The sequence below is a fragment of the Choloepus didactylus genome, chromosome 15, assembly GCF_015220235.1.
Source record: "Choloepus didactylus isolate mChoDid1 chromosome 15, mChoDid1.pri, whole genome shotgun sequence".
Classification (NCBI taxonomy): Eukaryota; Metazoa; Chordata; class Mammalia; order Pilosa; family Megalonychidae; genus Choloepus; species Choloepus didactylus.
The window spans coordinates 68,315,110-68,333,560 of NC_051321.1; the positions used below are offsets into that span (position 1 = coordinate 68,315,110).

An 18,451-nucleotide genomic window follows, 5' to 3' on the forward strand; every position below is an offset into this window, starting at 1 on the left:
GCGTCCCAGTCTCCACCCTGGCCTTGACCTTCTGCCTGGCCCGGCCCCTGCAGGTGATCGTGTACGTGGAGGACGTCAACGACGAGGCACCCGTGTTCACGCAGCAGCAGTATAGCCGCCTGGGGCTTCGGGAGACTGCCGGCATTGGCACGTCGGTGGTCGTTGTGCGAGCCACGGACCGAGACACTGGTGAGGCTGGCAGGGTACCAGGGAGTCCTGTTCCGCACAGCGAGCCTCCCCCTCGTCCAGCCCACTCCTGCACGGTCCCGCCACCTTCAGGTCCCTCATCCAGACACGTAGGCCAGGAAGGGGCTCCTGGGACTGGCTTGGTCCTGCCCCCCCACCCCCAGGTGCCCAGGCCTGAGAGGATTGGAGTCATTTGGAGTTGTCCCAACCTCTGGGTAGAGAGAGAAGAGGGCACAACCTTGGGAAGTCCAGGTTTGTCATCCCAGGACCTAGCAGCTCCCTGCTGGCCACTGGCTCGGGGCTGGTCAGGGCTGGCAGAAACAAAGGGCCCCTGGTCAGAATGCCAGCTGAGGCCTGCTCCCAGCCAGCTGCAGCTCCAGGTTCTGCAGGCCCAGGTCAGGGCTGGGCACACACAGGTCTTGCAAGGGGCGGTTCCCAAGGGCCCCAGCCCCAGAGTTGGCTGCAAACAGGAAAGGCATGCCCAGGTCACCATGGCCTCTCCACAGGGTCTGGACCCAGGCAGGGATGTGCCCAGAGAGGGGCTCCCCTGGGGATCTGCCCCCTACCCTACCCACCCCCATGCTGAGCTGCTCCTGGCTTCCCCAGCTCCTGCCCTTTCTTCTTGTCAACTCCTCTGGCAACCCCAAACCCCACCTCCCAGAGCATTCCCACTCACCTGGGGCCTAGGCTGGGGTGGAGAGAGAAATATGTCTGAAAATTCCCAGGTGGATTGCTCTTCCAAATGCACATTTATACAGTTCAAGCCACTTACATTCCTATGCCCTATAGTTCACTTCTTTTCTGGGTCAAGAATCCCTTTGAAAACTAGTGAAAGCTATGAATGCCCTCCCTGGGAAAATGCACATCCATCCGGGGTCTTGCAAATGATTCCAAGGAAGTCTTGGATTTCCTGAATGGTTTTATGATCCACCCCCCCCCTTCCCAACCTTCCCCCTGAGGTGCATGGACTCCAGGCTAAGAAAGTCCAGCTCTAGCTCCTGCTTGAACAGCATATTCCAAAGCACAGTGATTTTCACGGAGGAAGTGGGGAGAGTGAGGGAAGGTGTCCCTGTCAGGAGATCCCTAATTTATCCACCCTCCATTTGTCAGGACATCCAGGGGAGGTGCTTGAGCTCCAGTCTCGGCAGAACCACCTCCCTCTGGCATAGTCTCATGCCAAGGCCTAGCCCCAAGGGCCCTGCCATCCACCCAGATCCCACCCCGTCCTCTGCCTCCTCTCTTGGACGAACCGGCCCACAGAGGGACAGTGCATGCTGAGGAGGCCAGCCAAGGCCCCTCTCCTGGGTGTCGGCAGGTTGGGAAGCCACAGGACAGTCCCTGCTGCCATCTGGGAATGCACAGCCCCTGTGTCCTCCTGCAGGGGATGGTGGCCTGGTGAACTACCGCATCCTGTCGGGCGCAGAGGGGAAATTTGAGATTGACGAGAGCACGGGGCTCATCATCACAGTGGATTACCTGGACTACGAGACCAAGACCAGCTACCTAATGAACGTGTCCGCCACTGACCAGGCGCCCCCCTTCAACCAGGGCTTCTGCAGTGTCTACATCACCCTGCTTAATGAGCTGGATGAGGCTGTGCAGTTCTCCAATGCCTCCTACGAGGCTGTCATCTTGGAGAACCTGGCGCTGGGCACCGAGATTGTGCGGGTCCAGGCCTACTCCATCGACAACCTCAACCAGATCACCTACCACTTCGATGCCTACACCAGTGCCCAAGCCAAAGCCCTCTTCAAGATAGATGCCATCACGGTGAGGGGGCACAGCAAGGGCGGGGAGCTCAATTCCTTTAAGTCTAGCAACATTTATGAAGTTCCTTCTACATACACAGTGCTCTCCTCTTTGTTATAGTGTGCTGGAGATAAACATCCCTGGAATACATCCCTCTTGATATTTAGAGCTAAGATAAAGTTCTATACCCCGTCAACCCTGATAATATCCTCCTGTTACTAGACAATGAAAGCTATGCAAGTCATTGTATTTCCCTTTTTACCTTCACTGTTAGGAAGCTCAGATGTGAATTTTGTGCTTCATTGCAATAGCTATTTTTAGCTAGATTTCTGATGCAGTTATTTCACCACCTACCATTCTTAGCTATTGTCTGGCTCTTTAGCCTCCATCTTTTCCTTATTGTGTCTTTTAATGGAATCCCTTTCAAGTCCTTTGGAAATATGCAAAGTATTAATATAATGTGCTAGGCCTTGTCATGAGGATATTGGGAACACAAAAATGAACAAGACCCTCTCCCACCCTCAAAGCGTTCTCAGGCTGAGTGGAAATGGGAATAATCAAGGATGCAAATCAGAACACCACAGGAAGATATAAAAATAACTTTAACAAAGGTGTAGTATAGCATTTCTGGGGACTGAATAAGGGAAAACCGTACCTGCCTAGGGAGGCAGGAAGTCTTCCTGAAAGAGGTAGCATCTGAGCAGGGTTTCAGAGAAAAGTAGGATTTCAACAAACAGGACTTTGTGGGGAAGTTATGCCCGGTGGAGAGAGAGAGACAAGGAGGTGGGAGAGAGGGAAGACAGTTCAGGGATTAGCCAGGAGTCTGGTTCAGCTGGAGCATAGGAAGACTCGGGGGCAGGGAGGTCTGCCTGGTGAGTGCGGTGTTCTCAGTCACCCATCTGGCCCCTTCCTTGCAGGGTGTCATCACAGTCAAGGGCCTGGTGGACCGGGAGAAGGGTGACTTCTACACCTTGACAGTGGTGGCAGATGACGGTGGCCCCAGGGTGGACTCCACTGTGGTGAGTGGGACCGCAGGTGAAAGCCCCAGGACACCCCCAAACCTACATCTTCACCAGCCTCCCAACACATGGGCCAGGCAGTGGGCAAGGGTCTCTACAGCCCAGGGACCACGCTGCAGATGGCCGTGCCACACCTTCCCAGGCAGCCTGGACTAGGGACGGGACCTCAGACAGGTGGGATGGGGGGTGGCATCCTCAACAGACCACAGCTTGGAGCAGGGGCTGGAAGAGCTTCAGGATGGCTAACCATCTGCATTATTGCTTTTTTTTTTCCCACCCTTGCCCTCCTTTGCCATCTCTGCCTGCAGAAGGTGAGTACCCTGTGGACTTATTGTCCTCGCATCTGTTGGCCGTGGCCAGTGCTGGCTTGAGCCCTGCATGTCAGTGGACCTTCTCACCCCTGCTCTGGAGAGACAACACAGGACTGGCCTGCAGCGAGTCCCCTGCTCAGACTCTTTCATGACCTTCCTGGTCCATCCACTCTCATGTCCTTAGTCCAGGCCCTTCTCAGTCACTTTCCCTGCGTCCAGCTCTGCCCTCTGTCCTGCCCTGCCCTCCATGGGGTCCTGGGATGGGGGTGGGGAGCATGTTAACAAAGGAGAAGATGGTGTATGCAATGGAAGGAGCACTGAGGCCCCATCCCAGCTCTGCTCCTCTCTGGCTGTGTGATGCAGGCAAGCTGCTTAACCTCTCTGTGCTTCCCTTTCCTTGGTTCTAAATTGAGCATCACCTCAGCAGCCCTGATGCAATGAGTGAGTGGGAGACCATGGATAGGAAAGCCCTTTGCAAACAAATCCATTGAGGGGGTGTCATCAGAATGGCCTTCTCTCCCTCTGCCTCAGCGCTGCAGCTGTAAAGGCACTCCCACATTAGCCTAAGGGGATAGAAGCCAGCCCAATGTCCAGGCTGAGGGCCACGCTCAGCCTCGTGGGGTCCTTGGCCCCCTGGCCCCCTGGGGTGACTTGGCCCTACCCAAAGTCACAGACCCCCTCCAGAGGTCCAGGGGACCCCACACAGCTCCCATTGGCCCCTGGGGGTCCCTGAAAGCAGCCAATGAGCAGGGCCCTCGGGCAGTGGGCAGGTGGCCAGTGTCCTGCAGCTCCCAAAAAAGGCTTCCAGGACAAGGGTAGCCTGTCCCTCAGCTGGCCTTCCCAGATGGAGGGTCTGAGGCTCAGAGAGTTTCAGCAGGGCCCTCTTACTTGCCAATTCAACGGGCCCAGTGCCCCTCACCCCTCGTTGTCATGAAAAGTGGAGTTGAGGCTGATAAGCAGCAGGGATGGCTGGGGTGCTCCCCTGAGGCTGCTGAAGCCCCCCCCCCCCAGGGACCAGAGAGCCATTTCCTCCTCGCATTTGACGAGGGCCTTCCAGGGCACACCCTGGTGCTCAGGCCCTTGTATTTCCAGTTGCCTCACCCTATTCCAGGAAGAAGGTTCCCCCACACACCAAGGCTTCCTCTCTGAGGCTCCCAGGGGCCACTGCCCCACATACACCAGCCTGGTGAGCCCCAGACACCGTTTGAGGTGCTAGGGTGGAGGCAGGGCGAGGGGCCTTTTAAAGGTGGCATCATTTCCTCGGAGAGGCCGGAACCGAAACCACAGCTCATCCACACCTGACTGGTTCCCGCCCGCAGCCCTGCAGGCCCGGGGAGGAGACAGACAGGAAGGGGCAGGCCTGGGGGTACGGGGAAGGAAGATTTTTGGCTGGATTTCTCAGGCGGGGACACATTAGATATATCTAATTCCCCCAGGCCTTGGCATCTGGCCCCCTCCTCACCCACTGAAGCCGACTCCCCCAACTGTGAGTTCCCACTGCCCCCTCGCCCCCACCTCACAGTCACCATCAGTATCAGAGTAGCAGTCGTGGAAGGAGGACCTGCTATGTACCGGGCCTGGCCAGGCTCCAGGGTGGGACAGGAAACCAGCTTCAGGCACGGCCCCTGCCTTCCCGAGTATAAGATACAGTAAGGGAAAGACACCGATCAAATCATCACACCAATATGTGTGTGCCACAACGGAGAGCCTGTAATGCAACGTGATCTAGTCAGGGAAATCAAAGAGGGCTTCCCTGAGGAAGTGACTCAAGCTGTGAGCCACAGGATGTATAGGAGTTCGTGCAGCAAAGAGGGAAGGGCATTTCAAGCAGAGGAAACAGCATGTGCGGAGGCCCTCTGGTAGGAGGAAAGTAAGTCCAACAAGGCTTCAGCTGGAGGAAGGGAGTTTGGTGGAGTTTGTGCATTATCAGTCCCATTGCATAAGTGAGCAGACTGGGACTCAGGGACTTCATGGAAAATTCCTTGTCTGAAATTCATGACCAATGGGCAGGGCCTTGGAGAGTGAGCTCATGAATGTCCCACCAGGCAGGAAGGGAGGACAGGGACCGATGACCTGCAGACCTCTTTTGTTTGCTCACTAATTCCTCCCAGCATCCCAGCGTGCTAGGTGTTCTGTTCCTATTTTTCCACCGAGGAAATGGAGAATCAGAGAGGTTGGATATTTCCCTCTAGTCACACAGCCAGTGAATGATGGAGTTGGCCCCTCCACAAAGCCTGGGCTCCTTCCATTATGGTTCCCACAGCTGTCTAAAGGTGCAGGGAACACTCCTAGACGGGAGAAGTTAAACCAGTTAAGGAGGGAGGGTGAAATGGAATTTCCTGTGCAGTGTGGAGAGATTCAGCAGGCTTCCCACAGGGTCCTGTGCAAGCAGGGAGCCCCTGAATCCCAGGACCCAGAAAGGAGAGGATGGTTGAGGCAAGGCAGTGGGCAGAGGCCTTGTCCTGGAAATCCTAAACCCTGAGCCCCCTCCCTCCACACATTAATCTCCTCATCACTGAATGTAAGGAATGCGTGTGGCTCTGGCCTCTGTGTCCCTGTGGCCGCCCCAGGGGCTGGAGGCTTTGCCCACGGCCAGCTGACGTCCAGCCTCTGCAGGAGATGCAGAACAACGTGATCTCTGCATGCAGTTTTCCTGTTCCCGGTTTTCATCTGGTAGTTGGAGATTCCCGTCCTGCCCTGTCCCGGCTGGGACTTCCATGCCCCCTCCTGGCCCCCTCCTGCTTCCAGGCCCTGGTTCTTTCCCTCTACTCCAGAGGTTGCAGACAGGAGGTGTTCAGGCGATAGCTGGCTGCCGCATGTGTTTTAGCTGGCCTACACAAAAATTTCTGGCTGGTTTCACATAAAAATCTAGATTCCTAGTTTCTCTTGAAAAAATAGGAAGCTATGCCTGTACTAAGCCAGCAATCCCTTATGGATTTGAAGCCAAGTAGTGCCCACCCTCTTAGCCAGGGGCTCTTTCCTGTTCTCCCCAGCTCCACCACCTCTCAGAATACCCCCCACCCAACCTCTCCCCTTGCCCTCCAGACCCCCCAGCATTTGCATGTGCTGCCCTTCCCAGCCAGTCTCCAGTGTCTTTGCTACTAAGGAAATGAGCTCAGGGCCTCCCTTGTAGTTGGGGATTAGTGCAGGTGAGCTCTGAAAGCTTGCTTCGTTCCAAAACCAGTTGGGGGGTCTGATCCCTGCTGAACCCCCTGGCTGCCCGTGGGGAAGGAGTGGGAAGGAGGGAGGGCTCTGACCGCCTTCCCTGCCAGGTCTACATCACCGTGCTGGATGAGAACGACAACAGCCCCCGGTTTGACTTCACTTCCGACTCGGCGGTCAGCGTGCTGGAGGACTGCCCAGTGGGCCAGCGGGTGGCCACCGTGAAGGCCCGGGACCCTGATGCTGGCAGCAACGGGCAGGTGGGCACCAAATCAAAGAGCCCACACGTCTTCCCTGTCCTTGAGAGGGGAGTCATCTAAGCCATGCTCCTGTCCCCAAGCAGGCAGGGGCAGCTCATCCAGGCCCTGCTCCTATCCCTGAGCAGGACTGCCCCACACTCACAAGTCCCCTCCTGTGGTCAGGGCCAAGAGGCAGAGCTGCTTCATCCAGCAATGCGGGCTGTTGGCCCTTCCTGAGTTGAGTGGACACAGACACTGGTCAGCCATAGCTCGGACTCACCAGGGGGGTGAGAGCAGAGAGGGTTAAGCTTCCCTTATCCCCAGGCCATGCAGCACCTCATCCAGCCCAGAGGCCACCCTCCCAGCAGCCCCATAGCAGGAAACCCTACCCATCGCTTGGGGATTGGACGGCACCCGCCGGAACGAGGGGCAGGGCATGATGGAGTGCAGCCATTCCCACACCCCTTTGGTCTCTTCTATGAATTGGGTGTTTTGTGCACAGGTGTGTTTGAGGAGAAGGTTTCCACTGAATTAAAAATGGTTTGTATACCTCTGGGGGACCCAGAGATGCTGGCTCTGGGCCTAGAAGTCTATGGGTTCAAATCCTCATTCTCTTCGGCACTTACAAGCTGTGTGACCTTGGCCAGTTGCTTCACATTTCTGAGCCTCCTGTCTATGAACCGAAAATAGTTCCTTTTTAAGGACAGGGCTGTTGTAAGATATGTAACCCCACGGCATGTGCCTGGCTCGTACCAGAGCTCCATCGTCCTTAGAACTTTCCCTTCCTGCCCTGGGAAAATGCCAGTGCGGGGGACTCACACCCACCCAGCTCTCCTGGCCCCTAGACGAGTATGCTGACGACCCCAGGCCCGGGAACCTGCCTCAGTGGGCCTGCCACCCCCCTTTAGAACAACATAAACTCCTTCTGCATAGAAGCTCTATTCTCAAACACCCTGGCACAGCAGAGGACCCGGGTGGGCAGGGGAAGACGAGGCAGACCCCTTGGCCTGACCTGGCACATCTCTCACTTCCTCACCTCTTCAACACTACCCCCCACCCCAACCTCCCCACAGGTGGTCTTCTCCCTGGCCTCAGGCAACATCGCAGGGGCCTTTGAGATCCTCACCACCAACGACTCCATCGGGGAAGTGTTTGTGGCCAGGCCCCTGGACAGAGAAGAGCTGGACTACTACATGCTCAAGGTGGGTGGTGGCCCCTCGGGCTGAGAGGTGGCCGGCTCAGCCCCTTGGCCGGTCACCGCTGACCGTGCAGGAAGGAGCTGGGCCCATCAGCACACCCCAGTGGCCAGCTTCCCTGCTGTCACTAAGTAACATGGTGCAGGGCTGAGAGCAGGGGTGAGGCCAACCCAGAAGAGGGAGTCTGGGAGGGATTTCTGAACTCCAATCCAGAAGCAGCTCTCCCTGCTGAGATAAGAGCCAGGAGAGAAAGCCTGGCTCGGCTGATAGAGCCCAGACACCTACACAAGCTCGGTGTGACCTTGGGCAAGTTATTTACCTCATCCGGGCCTCAGTTTCTCCACCTGTGCAGTGAGCAGGCACGCCCCTCCCTGGCTTGCCTCTGCCAAGGTGAGAAGTAAGTGCAGGTGTGAGAAGTCACAAAGGCCACCGTGATTGCCGTGTTGCTGTGGCCAGCATGTTTCCTGAGGGGTTTGGGGGCTCAGCGATGGCACTTCTGACAGGAGCTGAGCTGGAGCACTCACTGCTGCTCCACAGGTGTCGGGGGCATCAAGGCTCACAGGGACAGGCTCAGGCTGTGGTTAGCACACGGGCTCAGTGCTGAGAAGATTATTTGAGGCTATTTCCCTGTTCACCAAAGATCAGATCTGCATAGACCTGAGTGCATGGGCCAGAGGCCTTTGAAGCTACAGGCAGGGGCCCTGGATCAGTTCACAGGCCCAGGGTCACCTTCAGGGGCTGGCAGTGCCCAGATCACAGTCAGGGGTAGGATCAGGAGGTAAAGACCTGGGCATACTGGAGTCGGACTCCAAAGCAGGAGACCAAGTCAGACAAGGGTTGGGTGAGGACCATTTCCTACACGGGGCAGGAGGTGGAAGCCTCAGGGAGAGTCCAAAGCTGGCAGGGTTGGGCCAGTGAGTCTCCCTCCAAGTCCTCCCCATCGAGCAGGCAGCCCTTTTGGACTCCATACTCCTGGTCACCCCCAACCCCCAGCACCCTCCAGCCCTGACTCCAGTCGTGCCTCTTCCTTGCAGGTGGTGGCTTCTGACCGTGGCACCCCTCCACGCAAGAAAGACCACATCCTGCAGGTGACCATCCTGGATGTCAATGACAACCCTCCGGTGATTGAGAGCCCCTTTGGGTACAACGTGAGCGTGAACGAGGTGAGGGCGGATCCCGTTGCCTGTACACTGGCCATCCAGGACAGCCAGCAGGCACGAGCCAACCCTGCACACCTGCCCGAGTGTCTGCCTCACCCTCCAGGCTCTCAGGTCTCAGGATGGGGACTGTGGCTTACTCATTCACAGTTACACCCCCCATGCCTGGGTCCTGGAATGGAGTATTTTTGTGGTAGGAGAGGAACAGAAAGGAAAAGAAGAAAGTTGCCTTTCACCAGACAGGAAACTGAAGTTTACCCTTGGAGAAGTTCTGGAGGGAAAAAAAACACATACAAACTATTTATGATTAAGCCCTAAGATTGAGCCACTCCAGGAGAATTTTTGCTCTGGCATTTTTGGATCTCATGCCAGGTAAGAGGGACATTAAGGCAGGATGGCACAGGAGGTTAGAGTTCAGGTGAAATCCGGGCTCTGCCTCGGACTAGCTGTGTACTTCCCTGCACCGCCCTCCCTCCCCAGTTTTCTTAGCTGAAAATGAGGATAACACCAATACCTAACTCTGAGGGTTGTAGAGAGAACTCGATGAGTTAACACAGGACCCAGCGTAGAGTGGGTGCTCATAAAATGTTTGCCACCATCATCTTCATCTTCACTGCCTCAGGGTAGACAAGGCCAAGCTCGTTGGAGGTCTAGGTTCAGCACTGGGCTACGAGGGGCAGGCACTAGACTTTTCCCCCAGAGGCCTTGAATCTGGAATGACCCCTTTCCCGCTCTCCTTCCAGAACGTGGGCGGGGGTACCACAGTGGTCCAGGTGAGAGCCACCGACCGTGACATCGGGATCAACAGCGTCCTGTCCTACTACATCACTGAAGGCAACAAGGACATGACCTTCCGCATGGACCGCATCAGCGGTGAGATCGCCACGCGGCCCGCCCCACCAGACCGCGAGCGCCGGAGCTTCTACCACCTGGTGGTCACCGTGGAGGACGAGGGCACCCCTACCCTGTCAGTGAGTGATGGGGTGGCCACAGGGAGGGAGAGGGTGAGCAAGGGGCGGCGCTGCCTCCTGGGAGAGGGGGAGCAAGATGGGTGGAAATGGAATTCCATGTAGTGGGGTGAATCCTTGAAAACTCTTATGTGTATTTAGTCCATCCGCCCATAAATATTTATGGAGTGCCAGCTATGTGCAAAGCTAGAGTGCGATTTCACCTGCGTCTACAGCCACTCAGAGCTTCTATTCAGTCTTCTTTGTTCTTGCAGAGCAGCTCCATCGAATGGTACAGGTTGAGCCCTGTACATCAGGGCCTGGCCCAAGGAGCAAGTGGGAGCTAGACTCCAGCCCACACTCATTCACCAGGCTGTGCACCATTTGGTGCCTTTGTGTCTGACCCCTTTCCCCTAAATCGTATTGGTGTGACACATTGTGGCAAGATGTCAGGGTGGGAAGGGACTTGGGGGGCCCTATGCTGCAGCCTGAGGTCTTCATGAGCATGGCCACTGCCCAAGCTAGTGCTCAAGGTTAGTAAGGTCAGAGAAGGAGCCAGGGGGCTGGGGGGCTGGGTGGTGAGACTGTCTGAGAAGTCGTGGGCTGAGGTGGGAGGAGACTGGAGAGTGGGAGTAGTTTGCAAATTGAGAGTGGGAAATTTGGACTCAGGATTACTGAGCCCACTGTGACCTGACTACACGAGCATGAACAAGTCAGAACCCGCCAGAATATCGGTTTTGTCATTTGTGTAGTTGTTGTCTGGGGAATCAAATTAGGTCATGTCTGGAGAAGTATTTACTAAATGATGAGGAGAAGGAAGAGGAGGCTTTTATCAGCTAAATATGACCTCCATAATGCAGTACTACAAACAAAACAAAACAGAGGCATAAAACAATCACCATTATCTTTTAACTCCAGTTCTATAGGGTGGCTACTTAAACCTGGCATAGCTGGCCAATTCCTCTGGTTTCAGCTGGGCTCCCTGTCATGTGTGTGTGAGAAGCTGCATGACAGCTGGGTGGTTGTGCTTCCAGGGGGTCAGCTGGCTGTCAGCTGGGTAACAGGGGCAACCGGGCCACATATCTCTCCTCCCCCAGCAGGCTAGGCCATGCTTGTTCACACGGCAGCTGGAAAGGTTCCAGAGATAGAGCAGAAACATGCAAGGCCTCTTGGAGCCCAGGCTTGGAACTGGCACCAGGTCACTTCTGCCACATTCCATTGGTCAAAGCAAGTCATAAGTCCAGCCCAGATTAAAAACACGGGAAAATAAACTCTGCCTTTTGTTTCAATACTTTAAATGCATCAGGCCACTGCCTCCAGGCCTCTGTGGTTTCCACTGAGATGTCTGCTGTCAATGGCTTATACCTTATGAGGCAATTCTGCTTTGCTGCTTTCAAGAATGTCCCTTTCTCCTTGGCTTTCAAAAGTTTGATTATAATGTGTCTCCATGTGGATCTCTTTGATTTTATCCTTCTTGGAGTTTGTTGAGCTTCTTGGATGTGTAGATTCATGTCTTCTATATCAAATTTTGAATGTATTTGACCATTATTTCTTCAAATATTCTCTCTGCCCCTCTCTAGTACTACTCTCCTTCTGGGACTCCCATTATGCATATGTTGGAATGCTTAATGGTGTCCCACAAGACTCAAGCTCTGTTAATTTTTCTTCATTCTTTTTTGTTCTGTTCCTCAGGCTGAATCATTTCATTTGATCTATCTTCAAGTTGGCTGACTTTCCCTTCTGTTTGCTCAAAGCTGCTGTTGAACCCCTCTAGTAAATTTTTCATTTCAGTTGTTGCACTCTTCAGCTCCAAAATTTCTGTTTGGTTCCTTTTTATAATTTCTGTCTATTTATGTTTGCTATTTGTTGGAACATCGTTCTCCTGGCTTCCTTTAGTTCTTTGTTCTTTTTTCCTTTAGCATGTTGAGCATTATTTAAGACAGTTGATTTAAAGTCTTTGTCTAATAAGTCCAATGTCTGTGCTTCTTCGGGGTGGTTTTTGTTCAGTTCTCTTTTTGCTGTGATTTGGCTGGACCTCCTTGTTTCTTTGCATGCTTCATAATTTTTTTTGTTGAAAACTGGACGTTTTGAATATTATGATGTGCACCCCCCCCCAAAAAAAAAAAAGGAAAAGAAAGAAAGAAAGAAGGAAAGGAGGAAAGAAAAGATAAGACTCTCCAGGTCTTTGCAGATTAGCTCTGTGTTGGGGCACTCCTCCAAAACCTAGCCAGGCTGTTTACATGTCTGCCTCATCCTTCACTTCCTGCTTGCACTGAACCTAAAAACCAGGCAGAAGTGAAAGCTTAGGATCATCTCAGGTTTTTTTTGTTTGTTTGTTTGTTTTTTGTTTTCCTAAGGGTGTGTCCAACCCTGAGCACGTGCATGACTTTTTATGTTCCCTATATAAGCAGTAGCTTTTCAAAGCCCCAATTCTCTGAAAAAACCTCACTCCCTGGCTTTTTCTCCTGGGCTTTAGGAGTGTCTGTTGTTTGCCCCAACTGTTATTTTATGCCCCAGGTGGCAGTGACTTGTTCACTTGGCTTTCATTGTTTTCAAAGACGCATGTAGCTACTTCACTCTGATCCAGTTCCAAGTTAGGCAAAACAAAGGGAAGTCCCCTGCAGCCGTCTTTCGGGAAAACCCCAGTCAGGTCAAAACAGACCAACACAATCCCTTGGGAACAAAGTCCATTCTGCCCCCTCCAGAACCAGGTACCGACACCTAGAATGCAGGCTGCTGTCTTCAAGACTTCACCGTAACCGGGGAGGAGGGCTGAAGCTAGGATAAAGTAAAACGCCACGGAGTTCTCCTACCCTGTTTCACTGGCCTTTCTCCTGGCTGAGTGTTCACTTCATTGCTGTAAACCTTTGACTGTCTTCCAGACATCCAATGAGGTTGATTTTTGCCAAGATTTTCAGTGTTTCTGGGAAGGGACAACTCCTAGAGGTCCCTACCCTGCCATGTTCACTGACATCATTCTCTAAACTCCGCCCTTTGAAGGAAGGAGCTGCAAAGTCACATTACAAAGAGTGTGGCTATGGGGAGGGATGAAGAATTGGGGATATTTTTGCAATAAATCTACCACAGTGATGATCACCATTAAGGACCCTGGTTGTAAATCCTCGGTTCTCTCCCTCTCCCACCCTCAGATGGCTCTGATAACCCCTCTCTTCTTTGGCAATGGCACTATGGGTTGTGGGGGCAGAGCAGGGTGGGATGCGGCTCTTTATCTGGCAGTGTCTCCAGGGAGGGTGGTGGAAATGGGACCAGTCCCAGGAAACCCACCACCACCGTATTGTGAGGAGTCCAGGAAATGGGGCTGGCCCTGGGAACCCTCCGGGCATCCTCAGTTCCAGGGCTGCCCATTCACACCCAGTGGGCCAAACAGAAGGGGCTCATTTATAGGACATAGGATTGGAGGATAGCATCATTTATTGTAGTTTCTTGGAGGGACCCAGTTTTGACTTAACCCTTCCCCAGCTGAACCTAGCTTCTCAGTGAATCATTCCTCCTAGTCAGGTAGAGATACTTTTGGCTGCAAGTAGAAGAAAGTTAACTATAGAGTCATAAATAAATCAGAATATATTTTTCTCATATAAAAAAATTCTGGAGAGAATTACAAATGTTGGTTTCATGCTCCGTGATGTCAGAGTTAATATTCCTTGGCCTTGCCCTCATGGTTGCAACATGGCTACTTTATCTCCAGATGTCACATCAGCATTCAAAGGAAGAAGATGGCAAAAGGACATCTTTTGCCAGCCACGTCTGCCCCTTTATCAGGAAAGCAAAAGGTTTCCCAGAATAACCCTCCAGAGTTCTGTTTATGTCTCATGGACCACAAGTGGGACATGTGGGACCCTAGTTTCAAGGGAGGCTGGAAAAATGAGGGACAGAATTGTCATAATTGGCTTATTTCTTGGGACTAGATACATCACTGCCTCAAGAGGTGGAAAACAGACTTTGGGTGGACAACAAATCACATTTGCCACAGTGCTCTTCCCCAACTTGACCTAGGCTAGTGACATTCCCATCTCACCCCCATTACTTCTAACTGTGGTAAAATATGTGACATAAAAATCACCTTAACCGTTCAGAGTGGACACTTCTGTGACATTAGATACATTGACGCATATGTAACTTTCACCACTAAGTATTTCCAGACTATTTTCATCATCCCAAACCAAAACTCATACTCGTTTAGCTATAATTGCCCCATTCCCCCAACCCTAGTAACCACTATGCTACTTTCTTTCTCTATGAATTTGCTTATTCTAAGTATTTCATATAAAAAAAGTCATACAACCTATCATATTTTATACCCTGAGGCCCAGAAGCAAGATGTGACTTCTTTTTGGTCCCCAGCAGAAATGAGAATTGATGAGATGGGACATCATCCTAGCCCCATTCAGCCACCCAGAATGGACAGGCCGTGACCCAAGCAGTCCCTGCAGAACGTGAGACAGGTGCCCACAGACACAGTTTCCATCTGTCAGCAAGACCCTTGGCAAAGACCCATGCCAGCCCCCTGGGGCTCCATGGGTGCTTTCTCCCACGCTGGTCCCCAACATTCTGGCCCTCCTTGGAAGCAGCCCATGGCCCATGCCAGCTCCCTGATGAGTGTGTGGGAAGTTGGGTTCCAAGGAGTGCAGTCCCTTTCCCACCCTCCTCAGCCTAGGCATCACCATCACTGCTCCCCAGCGCCCCAGAAAACATCCGTAGGGGGAGTGGATGGGGGGTAGAGCTCCCTGGGCCATCACCAGGGAATCTGTACATGGCCTTCTGGCTGAATCAGACCCCACTTTCTCCAGACTGTCCACAGACAAACAACAACAGGCCCCAACTGGAGAAAAATTTTAAGGTGATAAGAATCTGTCCCTGTTTCAATTTTATTTTTTGGCTTCTTTAACTTGGGAAAAAGATCTCCGTTATTTGATTTTTTCAGGGGACACCTCAGTGAAGAACTGCAATGACAGCAGGAGGATAATTTAAGAACCTAGCACTAGGCCATATTCGTTTGTTCATTCATTCATTCATTCATTCAGTTATTCATTCATTTGGCACTGACTATATGCTGGGCCCTGTGCTAGAGGCTAGGAAGTCAGAAAGAGCACCAGGGACACAGAGCCAGGGACAGTTTTCTGGAAGAGGCATCATTTACATCATATCTTAAAGGAGGAGGATCTTTAAGCAGGGAGCCTGGGATTCATCTCCCGAGAGCCTCCCAAAATCCAGGAGAAATCCTAAATCCCAGATCCCCACAGCTCTCCTTTTCTTGCTAGGCCCACCTCCCCCACTTCCCGAGACACGGACATTCCTATAAACAACCAAGGTGGCTCCACCCAACTGGCAGCCCTGCCTCACCCAGGGCTCAGAATAGCTGTTCTGCAAGATCCAGGCCAGCCCCGGCCCATCTCACAGTGCTGTGCCACCCAGCCAGGCGAAGTCATTGTGCAGCCTCAGCCCCTGGTGCGCTCCAGCCACAGGCAGGGAGGCCAGGCTTGAGGGAGGGGTCTAAGTGGCTGCCAAGGAGGCCCCTGCAAGAGGAAGGGCCGGGTCCAGAGAGAAAGGACGGAAGGCAACTGGGAGGTCAGGGCTGGGCCCCAGCCTCAGAAGCACTATGGCAGGGGGTGGGAAGGGAGAGGCGGCAGCCTCCCTGCCACGTGAATCACAGCCAGCAGCAGGCTCTGCAACCCCAGATGACAAGCCCTGACTTCTCAGGCTGCTGGGACCTGCTGAAGTCACCTGTTCAGGCAGGAGGACAGAACATCTCCTGTCACCCCAGAGTCCCCAGTAGTAGTCACATGATAGTCTGTAAGCTGGGGACACTGATCTTGGCAACTCACCTCATGTCTTTAGGGCAGAGGGCTCTTCTGTTTATTAAACTTGGACCCCACTGCTGTTTGGGAAGCTTGCTCCTCTTGGCTCAGGCTCTGGAGACCCCAGCCTGACCCCTTCCCTGTGCTGCACCACAAGTAGACCTTCTCTGACTCAGTATGAATAAATCCAGAACCTTCCTTTAGCTCTGCCTCTTGAGGGATGTTCTGCAGCTGCTCAAATGCTGCAAATATAACTGGCTCAGTTGTTCCAAGGACCCCAGGGCTATGCCCAGAGGTCGACTGAAAGCTTCTCCCTTCTCCGTCCTCTTCTGGTCCCTGAGAGCCTCCCCTGCTGTAAGAAAGAGGGGTGCATGGGCCACTGTGTCCACTGGGAGCCCTGTGGCTTCAGGGTTGCCAGCAGAAAGGAGGTGACAAGAGCTGATATGGAAGGAGCCCACCACATTAGCAACAGGGTCTTCTGGATCTATTGGAAGGCCCAGTAACAGGGCAGTCAGGGCACAGATAGAGCATTTCCGGTGTGGAGTTGGGTGGACCCATGGCTTGCAGGCCTTGGAATGTCCAGGGTGAAGGCCAAGGCAGGCCTGGCCTACAAAGCCATTCAATTCAGCACTGGCCTGGGAAGCAGGAGGCCTGCCTAGATTTCCACTCCAGCTGCACCACTCACCTGCATGACAAGACAGAAACCTTTTGGGATCTCAGTTTCCTCATGCATTGAATGGGGGCAGTAAAACCTTCCAGGGCCAGCTGGATGGGATCAAACAAGTAATAACACATGAAAATATTTTGGAACGCTCAGAGTATTTTAACAGAAAAGATGTGGCACACAGACTGTCACTTCTGTCTTCTGTGCCCAAGGCAGACATTGCTAGCCAATCTCAGCACTTTCTCACCGAGCCATATTGATACTTCAAAATTCCTCTCAGTATATATTCCAGGAAGCCATACCAATAGATCAGAGATACTAAACAAAATGATACCTCTGCCCCACTGGCCTTGCAACAAGCTCAGGGTATTGTTGCTGTTGAGAAGATGCCACCAGGCCCAGATGAAGCTGCTAGGAACTAGAGCTGGTGGAGAGTCACAGGTGGCCCTGACAATTGTGAGTGGTCCAGAGAACAGAACCCAGGCATCCTGGCTTAGCCCTTCACCAAGAGATGTGTCTATGTGCCAGTTACCAGCTCTGCAACCAGGTCCACAGGCCAGGCAGATATTGGACCCAGCCCTCCTAGAACTTGCCAAATAGGGACACAAGTTATCCATGCATGAAAGAAGAGTGAGTGTCTGGTGAATGTGCCAGTCAGTGCTCACTGTGGGCTAGGGCAGATGCTCAGCTGGACTGTGAGTGTCTAATTCTCAAGAGGCCTTTGCACCCAGCATCCTGGCTGGCAACCCCAGTCCTCTTTCTGCCCATTGTGGTTCCCTGAGCAAATCATACCCTAGCCCCTAGCAGTCAGGCCAGGCCTGAGTGCTCTAGCTGACACCCAGGAAGGCCTCTTCCATGGGGCAGGGCTATAGTGCCCAAGTGGAGGGAGGGAGGCAAGATCTCTGCAGCCCCCAGCCCTACCGTGTCCTCCCAAGTCCCCCATCACAGAGCACTCCCTGAAGAAGGGGATGCCGCTGGCCCCTCTAAACCCCACCCCCCACTCCACACCCTGAGCTGCTGCATGGATAGGGGAGCTCTAGCCAGGCAGGAGTGAGGGAAGCCCCAGGGCTGGCCTTTTGAGAAGCAGGCCCTTGGGCTCCTGCATGCCCACCCCTGCACCCATCACCACCGCTTCCCCCAGACAGGAACAGCCTGACTCAGCAGCTCGGCTACTGGTACCTCCGTGGCATGTTTTCAGGGAGTGCCACACAGTCCCTGCCATGTCCTCAAGCCCCTCCTAATGGTGCCTGAAACTCCAGTCCCTCAGTCTCTCCTGTGGAGGGAATACAGGTGAGGGTCTTCACTGAGCATGGATGTCGGCAGCTGGGTAATGTAGTCCCTAATTCCCGACTTCTCCCCTAACGATGAATTAGACCCTAAAAGCACAGATTTCCCTCCCAGGGCCTTGGACAGTAGCAGGAATCCAGTACTCCATGAGCCTCCCACACTCATGCCCCAGCCCCCAGCCCCTGCTCAGCCGCAAACTTCATCAAATCCACCCCTCCCCCCACTTCCTGCTCCTCCCCGGCCTCTTTGGCAGCACTATATTCCCATGTCCCCCCACACCACTCCAGCCCCCCGGCCCACAGGTGCTGAGCCAGGACCCGGAGGGAGCCGCCAGGGCTGGCGTCTCTGCAGGTGCCCCTGTCCCTGGGGAGAGCACAGAGGGCTGCCCCAGCGCCACCCTCCGCCCCACACTGCCCTGTTCTGCCTGGCAGGAAGGGTGCCCAGCTGGCCACGGAGGGCAGGGAGAGTGGGGATGGGCGAAGATGGAGCCTGGAACTCAGAGCGAATTTCACTGAAAACAGGAAACCACCAAGTTAAGATGCATTCACTTGTAAGGGTCTAAAGAAGCACACAGAGCAAAGCCATGCAGGAGGAAGCTTGGGAGGAAGTGTGGTAGCTTCTCAGGGCCTCCTCCCTCCACAGAGCAGCAGCGGCTAGGCCTGGGAGCTGGCAGCCAAATTCTTAGAAGTCGTCCCTGCCTCGAAGTCAGGAGCTGAAG

The 18,451-nt window shown here is 53.7% G+C and overlaps 1 protein-coding gene across 4 annotated transcripts in view; it reads left to right on the plus strand.

Moving 5' to 3' along the window:
- The window catches only part of CDH23 (cadherin related 23), a 401,997-nt gene that overhangs the window by 322,359 nt on the left and 61,187 nt on the right, over positions 1-18,451 (plus strand). For 3 of the 4 annotated variants that reach the window (XM_037804411.1, XM_037804406.1, XM_037804407.1), the window contains exons 31-38: positions 54-189; positions 1,568-1,956; positions 2,853-2,954; positions 3,263-3,265; positions 6,538-6,687; positions 7,740-7,868; positions 8,897-9,025; positions 9,763-9,990. In XM_037804411.1, coding sequence (XP_037660339.1) covers positions 54-189; positions 1,568-1,956; positions 2,853-2,954; positions 3,263-3,265; positions 6,538-6,687; positions 7,740-7,868; positions 8,897-9,025; positions 9,763-9,990 — 1,266 coding nt within the window. Of the gene's footprint in view, positions 1-53; positions 190-1,567; positions 1,957-2,852; positions 2,955-3,262; positions 3,266-6,537; positions 6,688-7,739; positions 7,869-8,896; positions 9,026-9,762; positions 9,991-12,671; positions 12,959-18,451 lie in introns of those variants that run through there. The other variant, XM_037804408.1, reaches the window with a different exon arrangement.